This window comes from Enhydra lutris, unplaced genomic scaffold (assembly GCF_002288905.1).
Source record: "Enhydra lutris kenyoni isolate GAN:26980312 unplaced genomic scaffold, ASM228890v2 scaffoldscaffold26, whole genome shotgun sequence".
In the NCBI taxonomy this organism is placed as follows: domain Eukaryota; kingdom Metazoa; phylum Chordata; class Mammalia; order Carnivora; family Mustelidae; genus Enhydra; species Enhydra lutris.
This window is the reverse complement of record NW_019154110.1, coordinates 5421644-5447215: the sequence shown is the minus strand read 5'-3', so window position 1 is coordinate 5447215 and position 25572 is coordinate 5421644. Positions and strand designations below refer to the sequence as shown.

General features: G+C 51.8%; 1 protein-coding gene across 2 annotated transcripts in view; it reads right to left on the bottom strand.

The window, feature by feature from the left end:
* The window catches only part of LOC111151537 (nitric oxide synthase 2), a 38210-nt gene extending 14321 nt beyond the window's left edge, over positions 1–23889 (bottom strand). Inside the window, exons 1-13 of one of the 2 annotated variants that reach the window (XM_022509598.1) lie at positions 23780–23889; positions 15703–15787; positions 14804–14926; positions 13164–13312; positions 9605–9767; positions 8778–8869; positions 7493–7634; positions 7256–7395; positions 5735–5909; positions 5541–5642; positions 2178–2372; positions 910–992; positions 398–542 (exon numbers count right to left, since the gene is read on the bottom strand). In XM_022509598.1, coding sequence (XP_022365306.1) covers positions 398–542; positions 910–992; positions 2178–2372; positions 5541–5642; positions 5735–5909; positions 7256–7395; positions 7493–7634; positions 8778–8869; positions 9605–9767; positions 13164–13312; positions 14804–14926; positions 15703–15787; positions 23780–23889 — 1704 coding nt within the window. Of the gene's footprint in view, positions 1–397; positions 543–909; positions 993–2177; positions 2373–5540; positions 5643–5734; positions 5910–7255; positions 7396–7492; positions 7635–8777; positions 8870–9604; positions 9768–13163; positions 13313–14803; positions 14927–15702; positions 15788–19357; positions 19490–23779 lie in introns of those variants that run through there. The other variant, XM_022509599.1, reaches the window with a different exon arrangement.
* Between the last annotated feature and the right edge of the window lie 1683 nt (positions 23890–25572).

The following is a 25572-nucleotide window of genomic DNA, read 5'->3' as shown; positions in this document are numbered from 1 at the left end:
AGGAGAAAATTCAGCACTGACGGCATGAATGGGTCCCCCTCTGGGGTTTCATTTTCCTATTCAATCCTTTGTCCCCTTCACTTTTAGCATGGCACCCTATAGTGAAGATGTTGAGTAAATAGGAATAAAATGTATCTACAGGAACTCACAGATATTGAGACTTGCATTAGGAAAGCATTTCTCAAACTGTGTTCCCTGGCACAAACTTACAAACTTACGTTCTGTGTAACTTTGGGAATCCCTGGACACACACCTATCCTTCTGTCACAGATTTACAACATAGAGTCAGCATATCCAAGGCCCTGGGACATTCAGGAGCAGGGCAACCATTTGAACTTTTGCCAATTTGTCTGTACACAGGCAGAGAAAAAGGCCTGTGTCCTGCTGAGCTGGTTACCTTGGGGTTGAAGGCACAGCTGAACAAGGCCCCCAGGTCCTGGGCCAGTGTTTCCGACTTTCCTGTCTCTGTGGCAAAGAGGATGGTGGCTCTGACTCGGGACACCATGGTCTTGCGAATCAGCATGGAGGCGAAGAGCACAGCCCTGCGTGGACAGACACTGTGTTGACTCAGCCCTCCAGAGGAACATGGGGGGCCCAGGAGAACAGGGGAGGGCTGATGTTTAAAGTGTGGCAGGATGAGGGAAAGGAATGCACGTTTCTTACCAGCTACTGACCCTGACCCATGGCCCTTCTCTTCCCTTTACCCGCTCAACCCACTACTCAGCCCCTGGGGAAAATGGAGGATGGGGAGGGTTAGGCCAATGGTGGCAGGTGATTCCCCCTTGGCGTCTGGACCCCTCCATAAAGATCATCATGTCTCTCTGTTCCCTGCCTGTTGAGGCCAAGAAGGGCAGCCGCCTGGGAGGAACGGCTACAGCTCAGATCTCAGCACTGGCTGCTTGCACTTACTTAACCAAGACTTTGAATGGAATCTTTCTTCTCCGGGGTCTCTTCTTCTCATCTTGCCAGGCGTGGGTTTTCCAGGCCTCCACCTTCAGAAAAGAAAGCACATGTGAGGGCGGGTGGGCCCTGACTTGGCTCTGGCGTCGGGGCGCGAGGGAGACAGAGGACGTGACATGCCCTTTGTGAGGTGGGGGTCCCTGAAGCCCACACTGGGGAGGACGGGGGTTCTGTCTCCCTCAGAGCTGCAGCTCCTGCCCACACTGTGGGGTCCTCTGGCTTATTCTCCATTAGTTTCTCCCAAGAAGGAAGATGCCCCTCTTCGCTTTCATCTTTAGTGTCTAATCACTAGGCAGGTCCTACAATGTAGAGTTCAAACCGGGTACCTCTTCTGAGAGTAAAGGAAGGTGTTAGGACAGCAGGTACAAACTACCGTAGTCATCAGTCACCCTAATTTGCTAGTTAGCATTTGAATGTAAGGAAGCTCTTCTAACCAGAGTGCTTTTGGACTTATTATTTTTAAAAATATATATATATATATATTTTAAGATTTTATTTATTTATTTGACAGACAGAGATCACAAGTAGGCAGAGAGGCAGGCAGAGAGAGAGGAAGGGAAGCAGGTTCCCTGCCGAGCAGAGAGTCCGACGCGGGGCTCGATCCCAGGACCCCAGAATCATGACCTGAGCCGAAGGCAGAGGCTTTAACCCACTGAGCCACCCAGGCGCCCCGCTTTTGGACTTTTTAAAATACGAACTGGTTTCAACAGGTAGCAGTGATAGAATGCGTTCTGGGCTGGGCATCCACCAGTTCGTTTGCAGAGCTAACGCCCATCACTTTTAGAGATGAGAACAGCAGGGCTCACGTGGGTGCAAAGACCCACCCAAGATCCTACAGCCAGGAGGCAGCAGAGTTGCCCCCAGGTGTGTCTGACCCAGGAGCCAAGCTCTTCGGCATCACGGGCTACAACTGTCTATGGGGGGTAGGGGTATAAGGGTAATGGTCGTCAGCCTCAGAAGCGTAAGCCCCAGTGGAGCAATGGGCCCCTGAAGGTAGAATAAAAGTTATTTCCTGAAGTCCCACTCTCTGTGGAAATGGACAAACGCTGCTCAGCCTCCCATGAGTGCAGCCTGAAAAGCATAGGTCTCTGGGTCCCCGACCCTCCCCCATGGGTCCCCCACAGGTGAGTGTGCGCGCACGCGCACACACACACACACACACACACACTCTACCCCTGAGCTCCCAAGACACAGAGGAAAGGAAAGCCCTCCTTTACCTGGTAGTAGTAGAAAGGGGACAGGACATAGTTTAACATCTCCTGGTGGAACACAGGAGTGATGCTCCCAGAAATCGGGGGAACCAGCCAAATCCAGTCAGCTGGGCAGCCCCCTCGGGAGCGGTACTCGCTCTGCATGTACTTCATGAAGGACTCTGCAGCTGAGTGGTGGTCCATGATGGTCACATTCTGCTTCTGAATGAGAAGGAGGCAAAGAGGGGGCATTGAGGAGAGGGATGAGGGAGTCATGAGTGTGGTCGGTCGGCTGCGGGGCTCCCAAGATGGACTGTGGAAAGGCCGGGTAATCAGCAAAATGAGACAGCCATTGCCCGTGGCTACTTCGTTGCAGCTAAAAATAAATACTCAAGTCAAAGACACTTTTGGAGCATCAAGGAGCCCCAGAAATCACCATAGTCATGGTGGGCCTACAGGTTATGTGGTGGACCCCCACCTCGGCCCTCTAGGGGCAATATCCCATTCTCAGGCCACACCTACAAGTCTCCCCCAACTCCCAACAAATGGCTCCCTCTGGATGCTGATAAATCCAACCACGGAGCCTTCTTGCCACTGGTTAGTAGAGAGTTCCAGGAGTTCCTTCAGCCAAGAAGGAACTGGACATGTCCGGAGAGGACTGAGTGTTGGGGGGAATCGTAGCCTATGGAAGACAAGTCACCACAATGTCCCACATCCTAAAATTGGAAGCCAAGGGGTCTGAGCCTTCCTGGAATGATCCAACAGAGGCAGCCACACCCTATCTATCTGGGGCGACTCATTGAGTCAAGACATCTGTTTAATGTCATGACTCAAACCGTGGCCTCTTACTGGCCATGTGACCTTGAGCTATTAGCTGCTGAAACTCACTAAGCCTTTGAAGCACAGAACATGCGCGGTAAGCATTTGCTGCCGTCCTTACTCGCGTCTGCTGGGCAGCACATCAGGCACAGGCATTACAGAGGTGAACACGAGGCCCTTTTTCTGCATTAGATTGTATTCTAAGGCGGGGACACAGAGGAAGTTGGCTGCCCATGTGGTCTGCTACGAGAGAGAACAGAGGAGAGTGCAGGGGCTGCTGGGAGACGTGGCCTGCTGAGTGCAGACACAGACCTGGAGGAGGAAGGAATTCCAGAAGCTGCTTCTAAGAGGAAGCAAGTATATATATTTTTAATTTTATTTATTTATTTGACAGAGAGAAAGCACAAGCAGGTGGGGGCCGGGTCGGGGACATGCAGAGGGAGAGAGAGAAATGGGCTCCTCCCTGAGCTGGGAGCCCAACATGGGGCTCAATCTCAGGACCCCGAGATCATGACCTGAGCTAAAGGCAGACGCTTAGCTGAATGAGCCACCCAGGGGTCCCCTAAGCAGAGGCAAGTCCTAAGGGATGGGCATAAGTTAGGCAGGGAAGGGGCCTTCCTAGAGGAGGACACTGCCCGAGTCAAGGGCAGAAGTACCAGAGCAGCCCGCTGAGGGCGGGCTCAGGGGTCTTCTGCTATCTTACACTTGTACGAGCAGGTCCCAGGCGCCGGGCCAGCTGTAAGCTCAGAAGCTGATGATGGTGATAGTAAGAACCATAAAACTAAGGCCTACTGAGGGTTTGCTAGGGGCCAGATAGCACAGTTGAGTGTTTTGCATACATTTTCATTTAATTCCTAAAATAACCAAGCGAGGGAGGTCCTACGATTTATTCCCGTTTTAGAGATGAGGAAGTTTATCCTGAAGGAGGGTGACGAGGAAGTCCTGGAGACACTCTAGCCATGAGGGGATGCAGTCCTCAGCGATCAGGAGACAGTTGAAGATCAGATTTTCTGGGACATATCTGTATCCTGCAGTGACAGGGCTGGTGCACAGAACCCACGGAAGTCAGGATGTGTGGTCCACGGGCAGTAAGGTCCTTCTGAGCCGGGCCAGCCCCAGGGGGCTCTTCCTGTTCCGCCTCAGACCACCCCCCCTGCCTCAACAATCAAGGACAGGCTTTAGCTGTCTATGGGGTGAGCAGCCTTGGGAAACTGTGCGATTGTAAATATTTACTGGATGTTTGTTTCACGTCAACTCCCCATTCCACTCCGCAAGGAAAGGGTTTTTGTCTACTTTGTTCACCACTCACATCCTTGGCCAAGCCTAGTGCTCGGTACATGCAAAACACTCAGTGTTTTTTGCTGAATGTATAAAGGACTGTCTTCCTAGCAGTCTGGCCTCCAGGGCCTCTGATGGCTTTGGGGAGATGGTTTCAGCCTCTAAAGTAGTATCTTCATACATCCGCTCCCTCCTTCCTAAAAGGAAGGGGGGCGTTCATATGAGTAAGAGAGGCACACAGAGGAGAAGGCTCAGTCCCACACAAGCACTAAACCGTGTGTGGACCCATGGGGTGGGTACATTCACTCAGCAGAGGGAAGGAATGAGCAGCCCCTGCTTGTGGCAACATGGGCTCTCATTCATTCATTCGGTATGGCCAGACATTCTCCTACTCCCTGGAGTAATGAACAAGAGAGACAAGGTCCAGCCCTAATGGAAAGGCAAGAAGTAGATGTACTATGTGATGTGGGAGCTAGTGAGAATTAAAAGGAAAAATAAAGACAGAGTTAAAGGAAGAAGAGAGAGGGCTGGGATGGAGTCAGGGTTAGGGTGCCATCTTCCATGGTGTGGTCAGAAAGACGACTGTAAGGAGGTGACAACAGAGACCTGGATGAAGGGAATGAGGGGGTCATGGGATGATTTGTGGGAAGGGTGTTCTAGGCAGAGGGGGAAAACAAGTGCAAAGGCCCTGAGGTGGGACCATCTAGGTGAGCCTAGAAAACAGCAAGAATTCCGGAAGTGACCGGAAGAGTGGCAGAGGACAGAAGTCTGACTGGAGTGGCTGGAGGAGGAGGTGTATGAGATCTTGCAGTGGGTTAGCTGCAAAGGGAAACAGGAAAACAAGGTAGTAGCTGTGGTTCTTATTTGGTTAGCTGGTTGTTTATTTCTTGGAAATAGGAAACGTTACAGCCTATTAGTCATTGCTGAAAGTGATCCAGCAGAGAGGAAGACACTGATGAGACAGAAGAAGTAGGGAGGCATTTTTAGGAATAAAGTCCTTGAGAAATGGAGAGGGAAGAGGATTCTGTGCTCAAGCTCGGGGAAGGACAAGTCTTGAAAGGTAAGGAGTTGCCTGTTGCTAGAAGCATTCAAGTTTACACTAGAAGACCCAGTGTGGGTAGGAGGGCTTATCTGTCTGCATCCCCAGCGCCTAGCACAAACAAGATGCTCAGTACTGGTGTGATACATGAAAAAATGGACAACGTTGTCAGGGGAGAACCAAGCATGATATGAGTGACTAGACCAGAGAACCTTCTGACCAGAAAGTCTCCAGATCCACAGAACACAACGTACCTGGAAACTGTGGAGCACAGCGACATTGATCTCAATGACAGCCCGGTCTTTCCAGAGTGAGGCCAGCTTGTGTGTTTCCAGGCCCATCCTTCTGCCCACTTCCTGCAGAGGCAGTGATGGGGTGAGTTGGTCCCTGAGAGCCCCCCCAGACAGACCCACACCTGCAGCCGGCACCGTCAGATGGGCCCTATTACCTCTAGAATGTTGTAGCGCTGAATGTCACAGAAGTCCCGGACCCCGATCTCCGTGCCCATGTACCAGCCATTGAAGGGGCACCCTGGGAACTCAAGGCCACCCACTTCAAGGAGCATGTTGGCCACTGCAGGCAAGGCATACCACTTTAGCTGCAGCTCACGGAACCACTCATACCTGGCAGGGAGGCAGAGACAGTGCTCAACGGGACCTGTACTATTGCCCACCCTCATCCCCCATCCCCACCGACAAAAAGACAAAAAAGTCTTCAGAAAAAGAATCAACCAAGAAGACTTCTTTCCAAGTGTTATTCTCTAAATTCATCCAGCCTGGAGAGGTGAACTGGGCACAGTAGATATCATTCATTAATTATGTATTCATTTACCTGCTGGTTCATGCAAACATACGTTAAGCAACAAGCATGTGACAGGCGCCGTACCAAATGCAGAGAACCCAACACAACATAGCAGTTAAGGACTCTAGTGTCAGAAAGCCCAGGTTCAAGTTCTGCCTTACCACTTACCAGCTGTGTGACCTTGGTATGTGAGTCAGCCTCTCTGAGCCTTAGTAACCCCACCAGTAAAATAGAGATACTAGCATCAAACTTATAGGGGACTAATAAAGTTGACGGTGTCACTCGTTCGTAAATTCATATAATTTATATGCTTATAATTGAGCTTATAATTGAGCACCTACTATGTGCCAGGTACTCTTCAGGTGGTAGCTATATATAGCTGAACAAGAAAGCCAAGATCCCTATACTGATGGAGCTTATGGACTAGAGTCTAGACTCCAAACAAGTAAACAGATGAATAGAAAAATAAGGTGATGTAGTAGTAGATAAGAGTATCTGCTCTAGACTGAGTGATCAGGATAGGCTTCTCAGAGGGGGTGACATTCAGGAAATACCTCATTGTAGAGAAGAAATGAATCCTTTAAATTTCTGAGGAAAAGGCATGTCAGGCAGAGGGAACAGCAAGTGCAAAGGCCCTGTGGTGGAAGTGAGTTCAGTGTATAAAAGGGACAAAAAGAAGAGTCCAGCTCAATACCTGTTACACAGCGTGTCTCTATATATGGAAGTATTTTTGTGAGGATGATTGCCGCCCAGAGCAGGGGCTGAACCAGGTGAGCTCCAGAAGTCACTATGGCCTTATACTTTCACCACAGTCAGAAGGGGGCAGCTGAGAGAGTTGGCAGGAAGACAAGAGGGCTAGGATGCTCAGTGTGAGAATGATAGAGCCATTTGAGGGTTTCTCCCCCAAGGTCACTTTTTTCCAAGTTCCTAGGGCCCCGTCTGTCAAAGCCCCTGCCTCCCCCTCATCATCAACATATCCTTCCAAGTCTAAGGCCTACGTCCCAAGTCTGGGGTTGCTGCACAAGTGCTGACAAGGCCAGATCGAGAGCCAGCCCTTGTGCCACTGCCTGCTGCTGGCTGGGCTTTGGGGGCAAGGAGGGGCCCGAGGCCGGAGATCTCCCCAAGGAAGGGATGGAGCAGGCACACCCCAGCAGCCCCGCCCGCTTACCTGGGATGTTCCATGGGCACCTCGAGCACAAGGTCGGGCGGGATTTCAAAGAACTCAGGGTCACGGCCGTCCGCCTGCAGCACCAGAGGCACCACGTCGAAGCGGCCGTACTTGGGCTCCCAGCCAAGGTTGATGCACAGCTGGGGGCAAGACGGGCCCAAATGAGTCCACTGGCCCAAATGAGGCCCCTTGACCCCTCTGGTTCCCTCTGTCAGCCACCAAGGCCGGACCCCATACCTGGGTGAACTCCACGCTGGCGGGGTCCCCCAGGATGGTGCCGTCAGGCATCTGGTAGCCCGCATACCGGATGAGCTGAGCGTTCCAGACCCGGAAGTCATGCTTCCCATCGCTCCGCTGCGGGAACACGGTGATGGCCGACCTTCCCCAAGACAAGGACAGTGCCATTGACTCCTCGGCTTTGGTGGGGGCTCCCAGCCAGCCTCCCCAGGTCTCCCTCTGCCTCCTGTCTTCCGGGTCCCCATCCCTCTGCACCTACGCTAAACTCTTGCAGCAACACAACATGCCACTCATTGGTCTGACAGCCCCCTTCCTGACATGCCTTCCCTCTCCTTCTTCTGCTTCCGGCCCCTCCCCTTCCTTTAAGACCAGTACAGGGGCCACCCCCTCCAGGATATTCGCCATCCCTCAGGTTGGGTCAGCTGTCCCAGACTTTGCCCTTACTGCACCTTTCCCTGGTGCAGTCCGGTGAGTGGGACGCTTGTCTAGCGCTGGGAACAGGTGCACAGTGGGCTGGGGCAGGGTCCTCGGCCTTAGTCACCTCTACATTGTCCCCACCCCACTGCCATGCCTAGTCACGGGTTAGGTCCCCATTATAGGGGCACTGTTTTTTTTTTTTTTTTAATATTTTATTTATTTATTCAACAGAGAGAGAGATCACAAGTAGGCAGAGAGGCAGGCAGAGAGAGAGAGGAGGGGAAGCAGGCTTCCTGCTGAGCAGAGAGCCCGATGCGGGGCTCGATCCCAGGACCCTGGGATCATGACCTGAGCCGAAGGCAGAGTTCTTAACCCACTGAGCCACCCAGGCGTAGGGGCACTGTTTGCTGAACAGAAAAATGAATGAATGGCCGAACAGGCTGTTCAGTCCATCAGCCTGGACCTCTTTGGCTGAGGGTAGGAGAAGGTAAGGTTAGGAGAGGGGGATGCGTACTGATGAAGAGTGACTCCCAGTCCTATGAAAAATGACACATTGGAGCCTTGAGCTGCAAAACCAACCTCTCATCCCTTCTAAAAAGCGGGGAGCCTGACCTTGAGCAGTGACGATGTTGCTTCTCAAAGATCCCCCGCCCCCTCCAAATGGTTCCAAGTCAGAAGGAAGTCAAGGGCATGGGCTAGGAAGAGTGGTTAAGCTCACGGAGGCTTGCCCAAGAAGCCTGCGTCTTGCTCCTTTCTCTTTCTCCCTGGCTTCTCCTGGAGAAGCCTTCCCTAAACCTGTCTGCATCCTTTCGCTCAGACTCCGGGGCAGGGTGGGCCCCAGCTGCAGCCCCGGGAAAGGGGAACTCACCTGATGTTGCCATTGTTGGTTGCATAACGCAGGTGTCTGCAGATGTGCTCGAACATTTCCTTGGCAGTGGAACAGCTCCGGGCGTCGAAGACCTGCACACAGCCCACCCAGCCCACACCATCAAGGACCGTGAGGACAGAGGTCTGGGGTTGATCAGAAGCAAAGTTATGAGGGAACAGGGGAAGTGGCCCGCACGCCCCACCACCACCCAAGCACCAAGCAAAGAAGAACGTTCTCTTCTTTCTCTGCATCAACACCTTCCATCTCAGGGCTGCCCATCCCTCCTTTCTCCTGCTCTCCTGGGGGAGCCCAGGCAACCCCTCTTGGAAGACCCTATCAAAACCCAAATCCCAAGAAAACCTGACTTTTGGGCATGTGAATGGGGACTCCCACAGCCCGAGCCTACTCCCTTTAGAACATCAGCACACTGGGCTCCCAGCATTTTCTTTCAACCTGTGTTGGTTTCACTGGCATTTCTCATCCATTTCCCTGTCCAAGCAATTTCCATATTATCCAGCAATGAAGGAGGCCAGGATAAAGACAGTGTCTCCTGGGAGCCGAGGACTCAAATGGCCCTCTCTCGCAGCACCAGGGTCTCAACAGCTCATTCAGTTTTACGTCTGGGTTTAAAGGGAGACCAAAGACCCACTAGAAATCCTGTCCTGCAATCAGATCCTAGACTTCCAGGGGGAGCCCTATGAGTCCCCATTTCATGTTCACCAACGTGAAGAGAGAACCGGGGAGCCCCGCCCGGCTGCTCAGGGCCCTGTGCACAAGGCCTGCCCGCCTCCCAGTTTCCTCCCCTGCCCAGGCCTGGGCAAGCCCACCTGCAGGTTGGACCACTGGATTCTCCCGATGCAGCGGGGAGCGTTGCGCCAGGCCTGCTTGGCCGCGAAGATGAGCTCATCCCCCGTCAGCTGATAGGTTCCTGTTGTTTCTATCTCCTTTGTTACCGCTTCCACCCTGGCCAGATGTTCCTCTATTTTTGCCCTGGGGGACAGGAAGACAGCAGGAAGATCAACAATGAGATGGCCTTAGATGGGGGTGGGGGTTTCATTCACTCCACAGAAGCAGGAACTGAGCTTGGGGACCAGGAGGGCAAGATGTCCCTCAGGGAGACCATCCCCCTCTGGGGCCAGCTTCACAGGTGTGGGACCCCGGAACCTGGGCTCAGAAGGGCCCCAGGCTTGGCTTAACGCTCTGCTGTCCCTGTCTTGAGATTCTTTCTCATTTTGGAACAGGGAGCATCATTTTCATTTCTCCACTGGCTCCTGCTGGTTACCCAATGCTCTTGATCCCACTGAAACCCTTGTTGTCGGGCGCTTTTCCTCCAATCCCATTCATCTCAGCTTGGCAAGCATCAGCAAGGAGTACAATCCTCAGACACTTGCAAGACCGGAGAAGGACCGATCAAGTCAAGTCACAGCCACGTCCTGCCTCCTGGCCACCTCCCGTGGTCCAGAGATGAGCTGTCCCTCCCATGTCGGCTCCCGTGTACCGAGAACTCATTCTGAGCCAGGTACTGGGCGATGCGGCTCACAGTCGGGGTCTCACTGAGTCTGTGAGGGAGGTGGTATTTTTGTCCACTTTATAGTCGGGGGTAGGAAGGCCCTGCAGGGCAGGTGAAGGACCAGCCCAGGAACGTAAGTGTGATAAAGAGCAGGTAGGGCTCAGGTTCCCATTGCCCTGATGCCAAGCCCTGGCTCTTAACCTTCCACTTTCTGCCCCTGGGGGGATTGCAAGCGTGGAGAAGTTGAGGGCCTGCCCACGCTTCTCTGAACAGGGACAGGTGCTCAGGACCCAGCCTGCAGGGCCCCAGGGCCGACTCAGGCAGGAGCCCTCCACCGCATGGTCCAACCTCGCAGGCACCCCTTGAATGTACTGTTTCTCAACCTCCGGCCTGCTCAGCCAGCACTCCTGGGGGCGATTTCTAAACTGTTCTAAACTGTTCCTGCTCACCCCTCCCAGGTGGCCAAAATATCCCTCAGGGAGGGATTCAGTCAGAAAGGCTTTAAAACACACACACACACACACACACACACACACACACACACACAGAGCAACTTTGAAATTTCCAATCAACACCAAAGACAATTTGAAATGGCAACAAACAGAACAATTTAAGGAATGAACTCGTGATTAAGGAGAGAGGACAACTCAGAACAGAATGGCCTTTTCTGTGGATGAAGAGTGTCTTGACAGCTCTTCCTTGATCAAAGAAGAAAGCTCAGAGACAAAACATTCGGGGTTCCTTATCGGCAAGGACACCCCTGGCATCAGGACCTGCTGGGTGAGGTTGAGGCGGTCACACTGGGAGCCCCCTTCCCACACAAAGCTTCTAGCAAGACTCCCTGCTCGGTGTCCGAGCACGGAGAGCGTAGCAATCACCAAATCACGGATACCTTGAGCCCACTCCCTGGTGTTAGTATGTGACTATGTAAGAAAAGGTTCTGTTTTACATTTTCCCTGCTATTCCTTTAGAGTTTTGCATTTTACTACTGTTTTCACAGAGTTGCACTTCAGATGCTATGATGCCTATGAGTTCTGAAAAAAAAAAAAAAAAAAAGAGTGTAGCTTTTGACATCAGTGAATGGATCTGAACAGAACATTGAGCAAGTTACAGTTTCTAACTATACAATCCTTCATTCGCTAAAGACCGAACCTGCCAGCAGACTCTGGCTGCTTGTGTGATCGTGGGGATGGACTGCCATTTGTCAGTCACACCCCCAGGACCTCTTGACAGGTTCGAGGTATGGACTTGAAACTGAGAAACAGACCTTCCGTCTGTGAGAAACAAGTGGGTTTCTTTGAAACCTCCAGGAGCAACCCGGTGGCTTCCCAGGGCTAACACCTACCCAGTGCCTTCTAAACGCCAGCAGGACCTCCCAGGTCCTGCATGAAGTTGGAACCTTCAAGGTCAAAGAGCTGGATGCCAGAACCCAGGTTCAAAGCAGGGGCTCTGGTGCCAAATTGCCTGGGTTCACAACCCAGCTGTGGGACTCTGAAACATCTGACTTCAAGCAAATTATTTCCTCTGTGGGCTTTCGTTCCTGTAAAATGGGAATTCCTACTGGTGTCTATAAAATGGGGGGGGGGTACTCCTTTCAGAGTTGTGGTGAGCATTGCTTATAAAACACTTACGCAGGGAACAGAACACACTTAGTGCCCAGTGAATGTCAGTGCTGATACGGTGGCCCGGTGAGGCCCATCAGGAGACTTCCTAGACCCTGAGAGGCTCATTGGTCATTGGCAGAGCTGACAGCCCGAGGATCTTGAACCTCCAAGCCACAAAGCACTCCTGTAGAGTTTGTGGCTTCTCAGCACACATGGCAGCCAACCCCCAATGGGTTACCCAACCCAGCTCTGTAGGTGAGTCGCCAAACGAGCGTTTAGAAAACACAGAGCTCTGCTTTGTCCACGATTCTTGAGATCCTGATGTCCTTGGCCCAGGGTACCCTGCATGAGCATTTTGCAAAGTCCTCAGGTGACTCTAGGCACAGCCAGGGTTGAAATCAGCGACCCTGGCAGATTAGGGCACTTTTCAGAAGCTCAAGGCCCCTTACCCACTCAGACATTGCAGGATCATCGAGGAGGAGACATAGTATTACCAGGAGCCACTCTTACCACCATGGGGTGGGGGTGGTCCCAGGTGCATTTCTGTGATTCATTTCATGCAGTAAAGAGCTGTGTGGCCTACACCGTAAAAACCATACTCCCCTCCCGGCCCATAAAACAGCAAATGCATTCCCTCAGCCATTCTGTCTTACAATCCCTTTGTGTATTTTTATACTAAAGTTGTAAGTGGGCTTTACATTAATAATCATGAATTCTATGAAACCTAGGAATATGGAACCCCACAGAGTTCAGGGCAAAGAGTGTGACTTGCCCTCTCCAGGTCAGATGGCATGGCTTCTAGCTGGGACTGGGCTTCCCTGTTCACCCCTGGTGGAGGTCTGATCAGGTGGTCCCAAAAGTCCTTTCTCTCTCCAACATTTCCTATTAAAAGAGCACGTATCAGCTCATCGTCAAAGTTACCCTGTTCAAAGCTGGGTTCTATTCTTACCCCATTTTTACAGATGAGGAAGTTGATGTGCAGAGAGGGTGAACTGATTTCCTCAAGAATCCAGCGCTGGTTACCGGCACAGCCAGGATTCAAGGTCAAACAGTTACACTCCTGGCCCCCACTTTTAACCATCACTGCTATGCCTCTCTTGCTTATGATTACAAGAACCGACTCTGGGGTCTTTCCCCTTGGAAAACTGTGCTTGAGCCCTGGCTCCCCTGTGACTCTGGAAAGGGAAAGGGCCTGGGGTCAGAGGGAAATGACTGAACACAGGAGAGCTTGGCTAAAGAGGTCTGTAGCAATCCAGCCCAAGTGAGACTTACTCTTTGAAGGAGTCATAATATTGGTTGACAAATTCAATAGCTTGAGGTAGAAGCTCATCTGGGGGAGTAGGCTTGTCCCTGGGTCCTCTGGTTAAACTTTTGGGGTTCATGATGGCTCCCAGACAAGACTTGGACTTGCATGCAAGCTCCTGGAAAGAAAGAGGTAGGTGGTGAGGGGGCTGCTTGGCCCCTCAGGAAGGTGTTGACAGGGGTCCTCCTTCCAGGCCAAATCTCCTGGCTACCTCCCACTCCAGCCTCTCCAGCTTCCTGCTGCCCTTCTCCACCCCTGTGGCACCTCCTCCTTGGGGCCCACCAAGCTTTCTCGCCACACACATCTCCTTTCCTCTACTGGCTGACCCAAGTAGGTGTAAGCCAGGGTGATTCCTACCACCTTGGGCTCAGTCTCTGGCCCTGCTCCCCGGCCAGACTCAGACCCAGGGCCAAGTCAATAGCTTGATCCCTGGGAATCTCTCAACTATCTTCTCATTTAGAGAGGCTGATGTGGCTCCTGGGAACATACTTGGTATTCAGCCAAAATGAACCAAAAGGAGAGGATACAAATCCTGAAGTCAGAGGAAGGCACAGAAAAAATGCTGGAAGGAAGTACACCCTAATGTTAACTGTGGTAATTTCTGGAAGGTATGGGAAATCTTTCCACTTTCAAGGTCTTAAAATTTTCAATGACTTTCTATTTTACAGTCAGAATGCATTCTATAGTTGGAATAAGAAACTTAGGAGAAGGAGCCTTGAACACTACTCCAAGTACTCACTAACTGCTTGAATTCTTCTCCAATCTCCCTATCAAAAAGCACTTGAATCCTTCTAATGACACGGAACTCACTATCTCTTAATGTAGCTCAGTCCAGCTTTGGGCAGTTTTTTTCTTTTAAGATTTTATTTATTTATTTGACAGAGAGAGATCACAAGTAGGCAGAGAGTCAGGCAGAGAAAGAGGGGGAAGCAGGCTCCCTGCCGAGCAGAGAGCCCAATGCGGGGCTCGATCCCAGGACACCGAGATCATGACCTGAGCTGAAGGCAGAGGCTTTAACCCATTGAGACACCCAGGAACCCCTGGGCAGTTCTGTTAGAAAATTCTCCCCGGGGGGGGTGGTGCCCAGGTGACTCAGTCGGTTAGGCATCTGCCTTCAGTGCAGGTCATGATCCCAGGGTCCTGGGATGGAGCCCAGCATGGGGCTCCCTGCTCAATGGGGAGTCTGCTTCTCCCTCTCCCTCTGTTGCACCCCGTTTGTGCGCTTGCTCTCTCTGTCAAATGAATATATAAAATCTTAAGAAAGAAAGAAAGAAAGAAAGAAGAGAGAGGAAGGAAGGAAGGAAGGAAGGAAGGAAGGAAAAATCCTCCCTGTTACTATGCGGTATCTCTACAAAAGACTGAATTTTTTCCTGTGATCCTTTATCCCATCTCCTGGACAATCCAGCATCCATCAGGGGACTACCAAGGGGCTGGCATCATCTATGTCCTGTGATTTGTACAGACCACTGGCCTCTGTTCCCAACACCCTATGATCAACCAGATAATTGTCTGGTTTGCCCAGGGGAACATCCATTTGATCTACTAAAGGCCCAAATGGCTTCCCCACCTTGGGACAAGGGTGGTTCTCCCTGAGCCCCGGACTTCTCACCCCTTTGGCCTTGTGGTGGAGTGTGTCTTGGAAAGTCATCCCGCTGCCCCAGTTTTTGATCCTCACATGCCGAGGGCAGGCCGATGGGGGCCCATCCAGCTTGACCAGGGTTTCTGGAGACGTCTAAGAGGGGTAAAACACCAACAATTTACAAATGCCTTCACTCTGGGGCTCCACAGGTCTCCCCTGGGCCCTACTTTGGCTTGGGGTGGGGGCCTAATGGGTGAGGACCCGGGTCAGGATATGGGTCTGTGTCCCTCCTCCTTCCCGGCAGCCTGGCCATCTGGGCCAGTGCCTGCTAAGAGTTCCAGGTGTCTGGGCTGCTGGCCAGGCTTCTCTCCTCACCCAAGACCCTGCCAAATGCTCCCTCGGTGGAATTGCAACAGGAGGGACTGAGGTTAGATGCAAGGGAGACAACTGTCACAGCCAGTACTGCAGAGAACAGAAACTGGGGCAAGGAAGAATATACCACTGCTTTCCCCGGAGTTATTTAAGAATACGGAAAATATCTTCACCCATTTCTCTGCCCACCTGTCTGTTACGTTAAGGTCCAAAGCTCTTTGGAAAGATGGACCCTGTGGCCAGGGGCTGGGACTGGGGCTCCGCCACTGAGTCTGGAATCACACTGGGGTGTCCCACTGCCGGCTCCATGAATGGTTGCCTTTCATCCATGCCTGTCGGCCCACACTGGCAAGTGATCCAGGGGCCAGAGCACCATGGGGGCCACTATTCCTGCCCACCAGGGATCATCCCACTCTCCCAAGGCCCTTCCTCACCTCTACCCGTGCCCCTGTGGGTCCCCACTCACTGCCCAGACCCCAGCCTCCACCAGGCTGCTCAACCTGCGTCCGTCTGGGTGAGGGAGGAAGAGGCTTCCCACACCCGTGTGACTCACTGACCTTTACTGTCCCTGTGAGGGACTGGGGGGACTCATTCCGGTGCTTGCCGAGGCTGTGACACTTGGGGTCATCCTGTGTCACTAGACTGTAAAAGGAAACAGCCAGCATGAGATAGGGATATCTAAGGGCAGAGAGGGATCTTGGAGTCCCCCCACTGCTAAGCCCTCATTTGATGGATGGGGGAACTGAGGCTCAGAGGGTGGGAGTGAATTTCTCAGCTGCTGGTCAGGAAGAGGAGAGCATGTGGTGGGGGAGGCAGCTGGTCAGACCCAATCTCCCCGTCATCATCAACCTCCCTCCCCCTCCTCTTCTCTTGCCTTCCCGCTACAAAGCAGGGAGCTAAGCCAAAGCTGCCTGTCGGAATGGTGACCCACAGAAGCTCTGAGCACCAATGTGGGATGACACTGAATGTCCAGGGAATGGCTCCTTTCCACCCTGTCCTCCCAGGCCAGCAGCACTGCCACTACCCAGTTGTCTGGAGCGACTTGGGCTTTTTTTATGTAAAACCCCTGATTGGGGCGTCTGGGTAGCTCAGTGGGTTAAGCCTCTGCCTTCAGCTCAGATTCGTCCTGGGATCGAGCCCCGCATCGGGCTCTCTGCTCAGCAGAGAGCCTGCTTCCCTTCCTCTCTCTCTTTGCCTGCCTCACTGCCTACTTGTGATCTCTCTCTGTCAAATAAATAAATAAAATCTTTTAAAAAAAAATTTTTAAAAAATTTAAAAATTAAAAAAAATAAAGCCCCTGATTTATCTGGGTTTATTTATTTATTCTAAGTTGTTATTACGATAACATAATTTTATTTTATGGTAAATGTTAAGCATTTATGGTAAATGTTAAGCATACACAAGTAGAAAAAAAAAATGCTGTAATAAATCCCCAGGGGCCCTTCACCCAGATTCAACCCCACCCAATTGTCAGTCTTGTTTGAATTCTACTCTCCCCGTGTCTGCTATCATTTCAAAGCAAATCTGAGACATCATGTCATCCAAAGATGTCTCAGTAAGGGTATCTGGAAGTCAAGGACTCTTTTAAAAAATATGTTTCTTTTCTTTTCTTTTTTAAAGATTTTATTTATTTGACAGAGAAGAGAGAACACAAGCAGGGGGAGCAGCAGAGGGAGAAGCAGGCTTCCCACTGAGGAGCCCAACTTGGCGTTTGATCCCTGGGATCATGACCCGAGCCAAAGGCAGACACTTAACCAACTGAGCCACCCAGGCGCCCCTTAAAATGACAGATACAAAGAACTTTGGCTGTTCTTGGAAGACGAAAAGGCCCTAGGAGTCTGAAATCACTCAGAAACCACTGTCTCTGGTTTGGAATTCCAGGTTTGTTCTCCTGGCAAATGCTGCAGGGAATAGAAGGCATGTGACCTCTCTGGGCCCCTTACACGTGAGCACCCAAGAGTCGCACCCCACACACGCCTCCTCCTGGGGTGAATCACACTCTGGGGGCACAGGATGAAATCTTATTGTGTTCTGTGTCCTTTTGACTATTTTCCGGGGTGGGCATGTGTGTGTGCACACGTCCAAGGGGAAAGGAAGTCAGAAAGTATTATAAGGATCTCTCATTTTCCACTTTTAAAAATTATGTCAGAAAGTGAGTGAGAGAGAGAGAGATAGCACAAGCATGGGGGAGAAGCAGGCAGAGGGAGAAGCAGGCTCCCTGTCGAGCAAGGAGCCGGATGCGGGGCTTGATCCCAGGACCCCGGGATCATGACCTGAGCTAAAGACAGCTTAACCCACTGAGCTTAACCCACTGAGCCGCCTAGGCGCCCTCTCATTTTTCCACTTTATACCTATTTGTAATGTGTTGGAATATGAAGAATGAGTATGTATTACTTTAATTATTGGGAAAAGTAATGACTGTATATTTCAATTAACATTATATAATTAACTACGTACATTAGATAGTAGCATCACGTGATTTATAGCTATAAGGAGAGAGTGTCTCTTTAAGAGAATGTAAGTATGGGGGCGCCTGGGTGGCTCAGTGGGTTAAGAGAATGTAAGTATGTATCAGAAAGCAACTTCTACCTGAATGGAGTGATTGATTCAACAGCCTTATAAAGGGCCTTCCATGCGACCCACTACCATCAAGCCGCTGGTCCAAACTGGGGGCCCCACCAGAAAAAAAATCCAAAATAAGGTAGTCTGTACAGTCAGAACAGGTACGCCACGGCCGAGCGATCGTCACCAGGCTCCTTAAATCAGAAGACGCTTTGAGCCTGGGGTCCTCAATGAGGCAATGCCTCCCTGCTCTTCTCAATCTTTTGCCATCACCCCTCACCCCCATCTCCCCCTGCTCGTTCTTGCTACCTTCTACTTACTTGTGGCCACAGGACTGGAGAATTTGAGAAGCGTACTGGTCCACAGTAACGTTTAGATGGGGAAATGCTCTCTTTCTATACTTCACCTAACTACTGCTCCCAAATATTGAAAAGCTACCTGAAAATCCACTCTACAGAGGGGTCCATAGTCCACCTGATCACATTGCCTATGGCTGCATAATTTAGGTTGCACCCAGCTTCTCTACTATTATAAATAATATACATATACACATAAATAATGCCTCAAACTGTGTATATGGTCTGATGCTCGGGGTGTGTGTGTGTCTGTGCCCGCCCAACCATAGAAAAACACCTGGGGGAGATGCCAGTAAATATTAATTAACAGTGACTAGCATTAAATGATGACAGCATCGATCTGAATTTTCCTTTATAGTTTTCTGCATTTTCCAGCTTTAACTATGACCATGCATTCCTTCATAACTAGGAATCTTTTTTTTTTAATTTGCAAAACTAATAAACAAAGCTATGCGGAATCACCGTCCTCCCTCCCCCTCCCCGCCCCCCCACCCCCCGCAAGGTAGCTAATTTCTTTGGGTTTGCTGTTGGGAGACCGGGTAGCTGGAAGCCAGGTGAGCGTACTAAGGATCTGAGTACTTGTAGCCCAATTACTGCGCAGTCTATCCACGCGCTCCTGCAATTTGGTTAAAACCGCAGCTATGCTCAGCCCCGTTAGATCCTTCGAGGGAGCCACGGACCGTTAAGAATCTGCCATCAGCAGGAATGCTGGAGCGTGGTGCTTAGACCCAGCAACTATCCGCAAGCCTCCGAGTGACTGAGGATGGTTAAGGTCGGCGCTGCCTTCTGTGGGTCGTTTGGGGTAACGGGGGTCCTGACTTCCCTTGCAGTTTCCACTCCTGACCACCGCCACTGCATTCACGGGGTGGTGGGGGGTGGGGCACTCTGGGAAATGGGTCTAATTCGTAAACCAAGAACCTCTTTGCTCTCTTCATCCTATCTGTCCTAAAGCGTGCAGCAGTCCCAGTGCTGAAACATCCAGAAGGTTCCCAAACGCTAAAACATCCCCAATTCCTACTCCTGCCCGCGTAGACGCCTCTCCGGGAGCACGCGGAGCTTCCCTGGGTCGTTTGTGGCTACTGAACTGCAACCTCCAAAAGGTTCTAAACGAGGAAAACACTTGATTTAAGTAAATCCGCATCGGAATCTTACGGGGGCGAACATTCCAACCCTCATACTTGGACGGAAACCCGAGGCACGCAGCGGGTCTGGGCCGCGCGCCCGGGTTCGAGACAGGTCCCGGCGCGGAGCCGCCCGCCACCCTCCCTGGGCGGACCCGGCCCGGCGGGAGTACCTGGCTCGGCGGGGTCCGCAGGCGGGCTGCGGCCGCAGGATCCGGCGGAGAAGCCGGCAGAGCCGGGGCCGGGCGGCCTCGCACGCAGCGCCCAGCCCCTCGCGCATGGCCCCCCGCACGAGCGCAGCTCCCAGAGCGTCTCGCCCAGCGCCGCCCGGGCTACTTTACCACGGCGGGAACCCCGCAGCCCCCGCCCCGGGGCGGAGCGAACCGGGGGCGGGGGGCGGGGGGCGGCCACTCCCGGCTTTACCCGCGCTTGGCCCAGGGCCGGATAGTCGGCCCGCGCCTCCGCTTTCCTGGCCGTGTCCCCTGCCCACTACACCCCTCGGCGTCCTCAAGAAGGTCGGCGTTCAGGACGCCCCTGGCCTCTCTGGGCCAAGATCACCGGCCTGCGCGGCCAGCCTCGGCTTTCTTTATTCCTCGTGAAACAACAGAAGGGTTTATCATAATGATTCCCACTCTACGGCGCTTCGAGTTTGGAAAGCAAACTTTTCTGTTATCTCATCCATCCTTTACGAATTCCAGTCCAAAAGGCAGTTCTGTATTGTTTCCTCCTGATTGAGAAGGCAGCTGGGGGCCCAGAGAGGTTAAGGATCTTGCCTGAGACCACACAGCAGCCCCCCAGGCCACAGCTCAAGCTCTCTTATCTCACAGGGCTGCCCCAAGAGCGTGCTATTTCTCTTCTGAGTGTTCTATGTGATTCCAGGAAGGCAGCCAAAGGAAGCACGGCTGGGGCTGACGTTTAGTGGGAGGCATTGTGTGCTGCTGGTGGTGGTGGACCCCTCCGGGGTCCTGGTCTTTGCTACCTAAAAGGAGCGGTTCCTCCTGACCTTACTCCACCTGTGAGGTGTTCCCAACACTTCTAGGGTCCAGGATAACTTCTAGGTCTGGGATAACTTCTAGGGTCCAGGCAGGGACAGAGCAGCAGCCCTCAACCTCAAAGTACAGGGGGGTCTCCTGCAAGGACTCCAAAATATTTAATCCCAAACCCAAATTAAAATGGAATGAGAGAGGCAGTTGCAGCCCAGCTAGCAACACTTAGCTCAACTTTGCTGCGAATGCTATGTATCTCCACCTGGATGTTCTCACAGTTGCCTTTGTCTCTAAAACACACACCCACCCCATGCTCACTTCCTAATCATTTGTTTACATAAAATAGAGAATCATGAGTCCCATATAATAGGTTCTTGGTCTTATTACATCTGAACAGATTTGAAAATTCCTTTTTAAAAAAAAAATATAGTAATTGGCTTCTTTGCCTTCAGGATAAAATCCCCTTTGTACTGCTACTTCCTCTTCCAGGAACATCCTTCCCAGCCCACCCCACCCCCTCACTGTGTGATCGAAGTCCAGCTGGGCCTCTCTGGTCCCCAAGGCCTTCTCCCATCTGACTCCTCCCCCCACTACCGCCAGGCCAGGCCCCCCACAGTCTCTGCAGAAGAGATTCTGGGGCGCCCACATTATCCTCTAACCTCATGTCTATCTCTCTGCCTGCCCCTCCTCTGCGCCAATATAGAAAGTTCTTTTAACATCCCATTCTTCCTCTGCCGGAAGCAGAGGAAGGCAGCCTTTCCCACATCCATCCCCCTCCCTGACTGCAGGAACTCTGTCTCTTTTCTTGGTTCCCTTCCTCAGCCCTTAGTAGGCCCTCAGGGAGAGCCCGCTGAGCGTAGAGGTTATGATTTTGGGCTTGGTTCAAACCTCAGCTCTACCACTCCCCGGATGCCCACCTTGAGTAAGTAAGTCACTCAAACTTGTAAAGTAAGGATAATAATAATTCCTGCCTCAACACCAACACCATAATAAGGACTTTAGAAGCCTGGTTATTTTTAGCTGCTGTGTATGCTGTTAGTAAATGACTCAACTTACTGTTTAATTGCTAAACAGAAGGGCTCACAGCCATCTCCAAAAGCCCCCCGTACCCTGCCAGGTAAGTAGCCCTCAGCGAGTGATTGTTCATGGATTGGGACATGCCCAGGACCATGAAGTGGCAGCTTGGTATAGCGGTTATGAGCCAGAATGCTGGGTTTGGCTCCTGGCTCTGTCATTTGCCAACTGTGAGATCCTGAAAATTATTTAAATCTTCTAGACTCCAGTGTCCTCCTGGCTATCGTAAGAGGATAACAAAAACTCATTCCTCATGATCCGTTTGGATGGATAAATGAATTAACGTGCACTATTTTCTCTCCATCGCCTCTAATACCTGTGTGAGTCCTCCCACCAGCTCCCCCCAGCTTAAGAAGATAAGTCAGCTGTTTGCCTCAAGTCAACCTACAGCTCAGATTTCCTGAAGGGTCCAAAACCACAAGTCAGGAATCAATGTCAGCGCTATCAGGAGTGTGGAATTCAGGGCCAAAGGCTGTAAACCACACTGCAGGGGCTAGAAAAGGGGTGGGGGGGATTCAGGGTGATCTCAAAAGTTGGGGAGGTGGGTTGAGTGGGTCTGGATGAGTGGAGGTAAGAATGTGCTGTGTGTATGAGCACTGGGGAATTGGGCAGGTGGGATGGGCTCCCCGTCTGGGAGGGGTGATCCTACAGAATGCCACGGTCAAGCCTTAGTGTGGTGACAGGCCATGGGGAGCCACTGTGGACTCTAGAGCAGGAGCATGGCTTGCTAGAAGTCAAGTTGAAGTAAGAGAGGTCAGAGCCAGTGTGAAGGGCTGCAGCCGGGAGGTGAAGAAAAGGAAAGGACGCATGATTTGGTGACCTCCTGACACCCTGGGAGGAGTGATGAAGCTGCTGTGAGTCTGAAGCATTTGTCTGAAGTGCCAGAAGGACACCTAGAGGCTCTCCAACCCTGCCCTCTCGCTTCTTGGTCTCTTGGCCACCAGAGCGCAGAATGCCTGGTTTCCAACACGCTCTCTTTCAGTTCCAGCCACACCTGGGACGGGACTGCCTTGCTCAAGAATCTGCAGTGGCTCCCTGCCTCGGCTCTCCTATGGAGGGCCCCCAAGCACAGTCACGCTTGCTTCTGTGTCTGAGTCTTTGCCCAGCCCCCTTCCTGGAATGTCTTTGCTACTTGTCTTCATGCCCCCCACCCCCAACATTCTACCCTCTCTTCAAGTCCACGGAGCCCATCTCACTTCTGAGAAGCCCTTAGAGGGGACCCTCTTTCACATTGCTCAGCCTCGCCCTAGCTGTGCTCAGCGAGATCAGCGACAGCTGCAACCAGTGCCATTTATCAAGCATTTCCTCTCTGCCAGGCACGGGGCAAAGTTGTTTACATGTGAAAACTCATTTAACTCTTGCTATGACCCCGGGAAAGAGGCATTCCTACCCATTTCTTGCAGATGAGGAAACCGAGGCTCGGCGGCTAGGGGACTTGCCAAAGGTCACAGGGCTAATAAGGGGCAAAGCCACCTACTTATCTCCAAGCCTGAGCTCTTAACCTTGCTGCTTTTCTGGTGGGTGTGCTCAGGGTGGCCCTACTACCTACGGGAGTCCACGGGAAAGCTTCTCTGGGGCTGTGGGGCTGGGGGGCAGCCCTGTGTGGACTGGGGCTTTGTTCTGATTCATAGGATCATGTTATTGCCGGTTGATTGGGGGTGGGGTGGGGTCGTGGGTGGGAAATCAATGATCAATCATGTGACCCGAGGGACGTCACTCCTCTCTTAGAGCTTCTATTTCCGCATGTGTAAAATGAGACAATAACTCTCACTTCACAGAGCCGCTGTGGGCATCAGGTTAGAAGCAATGTAGGTCAAGTGCCCCGTACAACCTTGGCACGGAGTTACTCAGTAACTCAGGGCAGCTGGTCAACGACAAGAGACCATATTAATTGAGTTATGCTATGTGTGGGCAACTCTGCTAAGGACACTCTACATACACTATCGGTTCATCCTCAACCTGCTATGAGGAGGGTCCTGTGGCTCTCCTCATGTGTCTGAGCATCAGAGGGGTTAACTGGCCTTAGGTCACACAGCTAGTGAAAGACAGCCCAGGGCCAGCTCCTGCAGCCCGGCACAAGCCTTGCCTAACATCCTGGTACTTTATACCAGATTGGTATTCAAATTATCGAACCATTTGTGAGGCATACACACCAGTGAATCAGAACGAACGTCAGCCAGGCCACCCTGGTTCTAACCACTGAGCACCACTGCCTCCCATTCTCAAGTCAGATAGTCCGTATTCCCTTCCTATCTCCCCCTCTCCCCCCACAATGAGACTCCAGAGTCCTTGAGGGGCAAGACTCTGCCATGTCCCTTCCTTCTCCACATAGTGTCAGGCGCAGTGAGGTGTCCACGAAACAGCGGCTGCACTAAATTCCAAGGGACATCCAAGAAGTCACTCGTGAGAACGGATCTCCAGTGAGAAGCCAGAGGCAGGGAGAGGAATTCTGAGTGGGCGGCGCAGAGCAGGGAATGGGAGCCCGGAGCGGGGAGCGGGTGAACAAGCAGCAGGTGGCGGGAGGCCAAAGCTTACCTGGAGGGGGCCCGGCTGGCTTTCCCCACATTGTTGTTGATGTCTGTTTCCTCGGCCAAGTTGAACCGGTAGGATTTGGCCTTGAACAGAAACTGCCAGGGACAGGCCATCTCTACGGCTTTGCAAAGCTGGCCACTTGTCTGGATTTAAACTCTGAGGTTCTTCACAGTGGGGCTGACCAGGGGAAGGAGATGGATCAGAAGGTTGGGAAGAGTTTGCAGAAGCCAGCCTCCTCCATATGTGTAGTTTACTACAGAATCAGTACAAAAGCTGACATACACAGTCTTACACACCCACTTCATCCCTGCTTACAACCTCTGTTCCTATCTGGAGGTTGGATTTGGGGGTCCATGGACATAGTTTTTAATTCCACAAAGCCATATAACAATCTAAAGGAAAGTCCCTGAACCCCATAGCTGAATGAGGACAAAGCACGTACACTTTGAGCCTCCTTAATGAGACCTGCTGTCCCCCTCCTCAACCCCGGGCAACTGGAGAGGAGCCCACTTGCGTTGAAATGTGGATGTCTTTGCCTGGTCCTGCAAGGTCATTCCCAGCAGTCTAATTAGCAACTGTCATGTTACACCTGTCATTGGAGAGCACACTCAAGTTGTAGCTGCCTTTCTTTTAAGATTTTACAACTGTTGTCCACCATATGGTCTGCTGCCTTTTTAATCTGGTGTGTGGGTGGGGAGAAGGGTATTTGTTTGTGAGATTGTTTGTGGAATTGTTTGTGAAAAAATGCACTCAACTCTCAACATTTGAGACCATCTTCTTTAAACAAGGCGAAAAAGGGACATCAAAGTAAAGGCCCAGGCTGGTCTGGGCTTGCCTCCAGCATGCCTTCCCCATGGCAAAACCCTCTGCCCTGGGAGGCAGTGTGTGATGTGGCCCATAGAAGAATCTTAGAGGCCCCCCAAACCTGGGTTCAAGTCCTGGCTCTACTAGTTTCATGACCTGGATCAACTTATTTATCTGAGACGCATTCCTTCATCTGTAAAATGGACTTAATAATATTCACCTTCACACAATTTGTTTGCCAGAGGAGAGGTGCCCCTTATAAGGATAATCCGGATAAAAATTCTTAGTGGATTCCTCCCTGCTCTCCAATCTGAATTTTCCAAAAAGGTTTTCCTTGCAATGTAGCGAAGTTTGCAGGAAAGATATCTGACCCAGATGCTCTTTTCAAACGGCCCAACCTCCCATGGGCATTTCTTAGACTTTCCGCCCGTTTATCTCTGCAGGCAGAAAATTCCCATGGTTTTCAGGGCCTTCCCAAACAGGAAGAAGCAAAACCCTCTTGAAGCAGAAGATTCCCCAGAAATGAAGACAACTTACCCCGCAGCTGACTGCTCTGTCTCTACCAGAGGGTCTCTCCCACGGGGGAGACTTGGACCTTGATGCCTTTGGAACCACCTCCAAGCCGGTCCTCTCACCAACGGTGGCTGAGAGGTCTCAGACCAGCGATGCTGAGTCCTCTGAGGCCAGAGAGTCCCAGACTCAAAGTTATGAGCACACCGGCAGCTCAGATGTATTTATACCCACCCCGTGTCATCCAGGGAGCCGTTTTTGCATAAAGGTCCCTTTTTGTTGTTTCCAAAGGGAGTGTCCCCGGCTGGGTGTACAGTTAGCTAATTTATGACTGGGGCTCCTGGCCTGTGGGTGACCTGACCCCACGGTTACATCACTCCGTGCAGGGCATCCTCGGTAAACCCACTGCTTCATGGTCTCAGGTTCATGGCAGCAGCTTGGCGGGGGGGGGGGGGGGGGGGGGGGGGGGGGGGGGGGGGGGG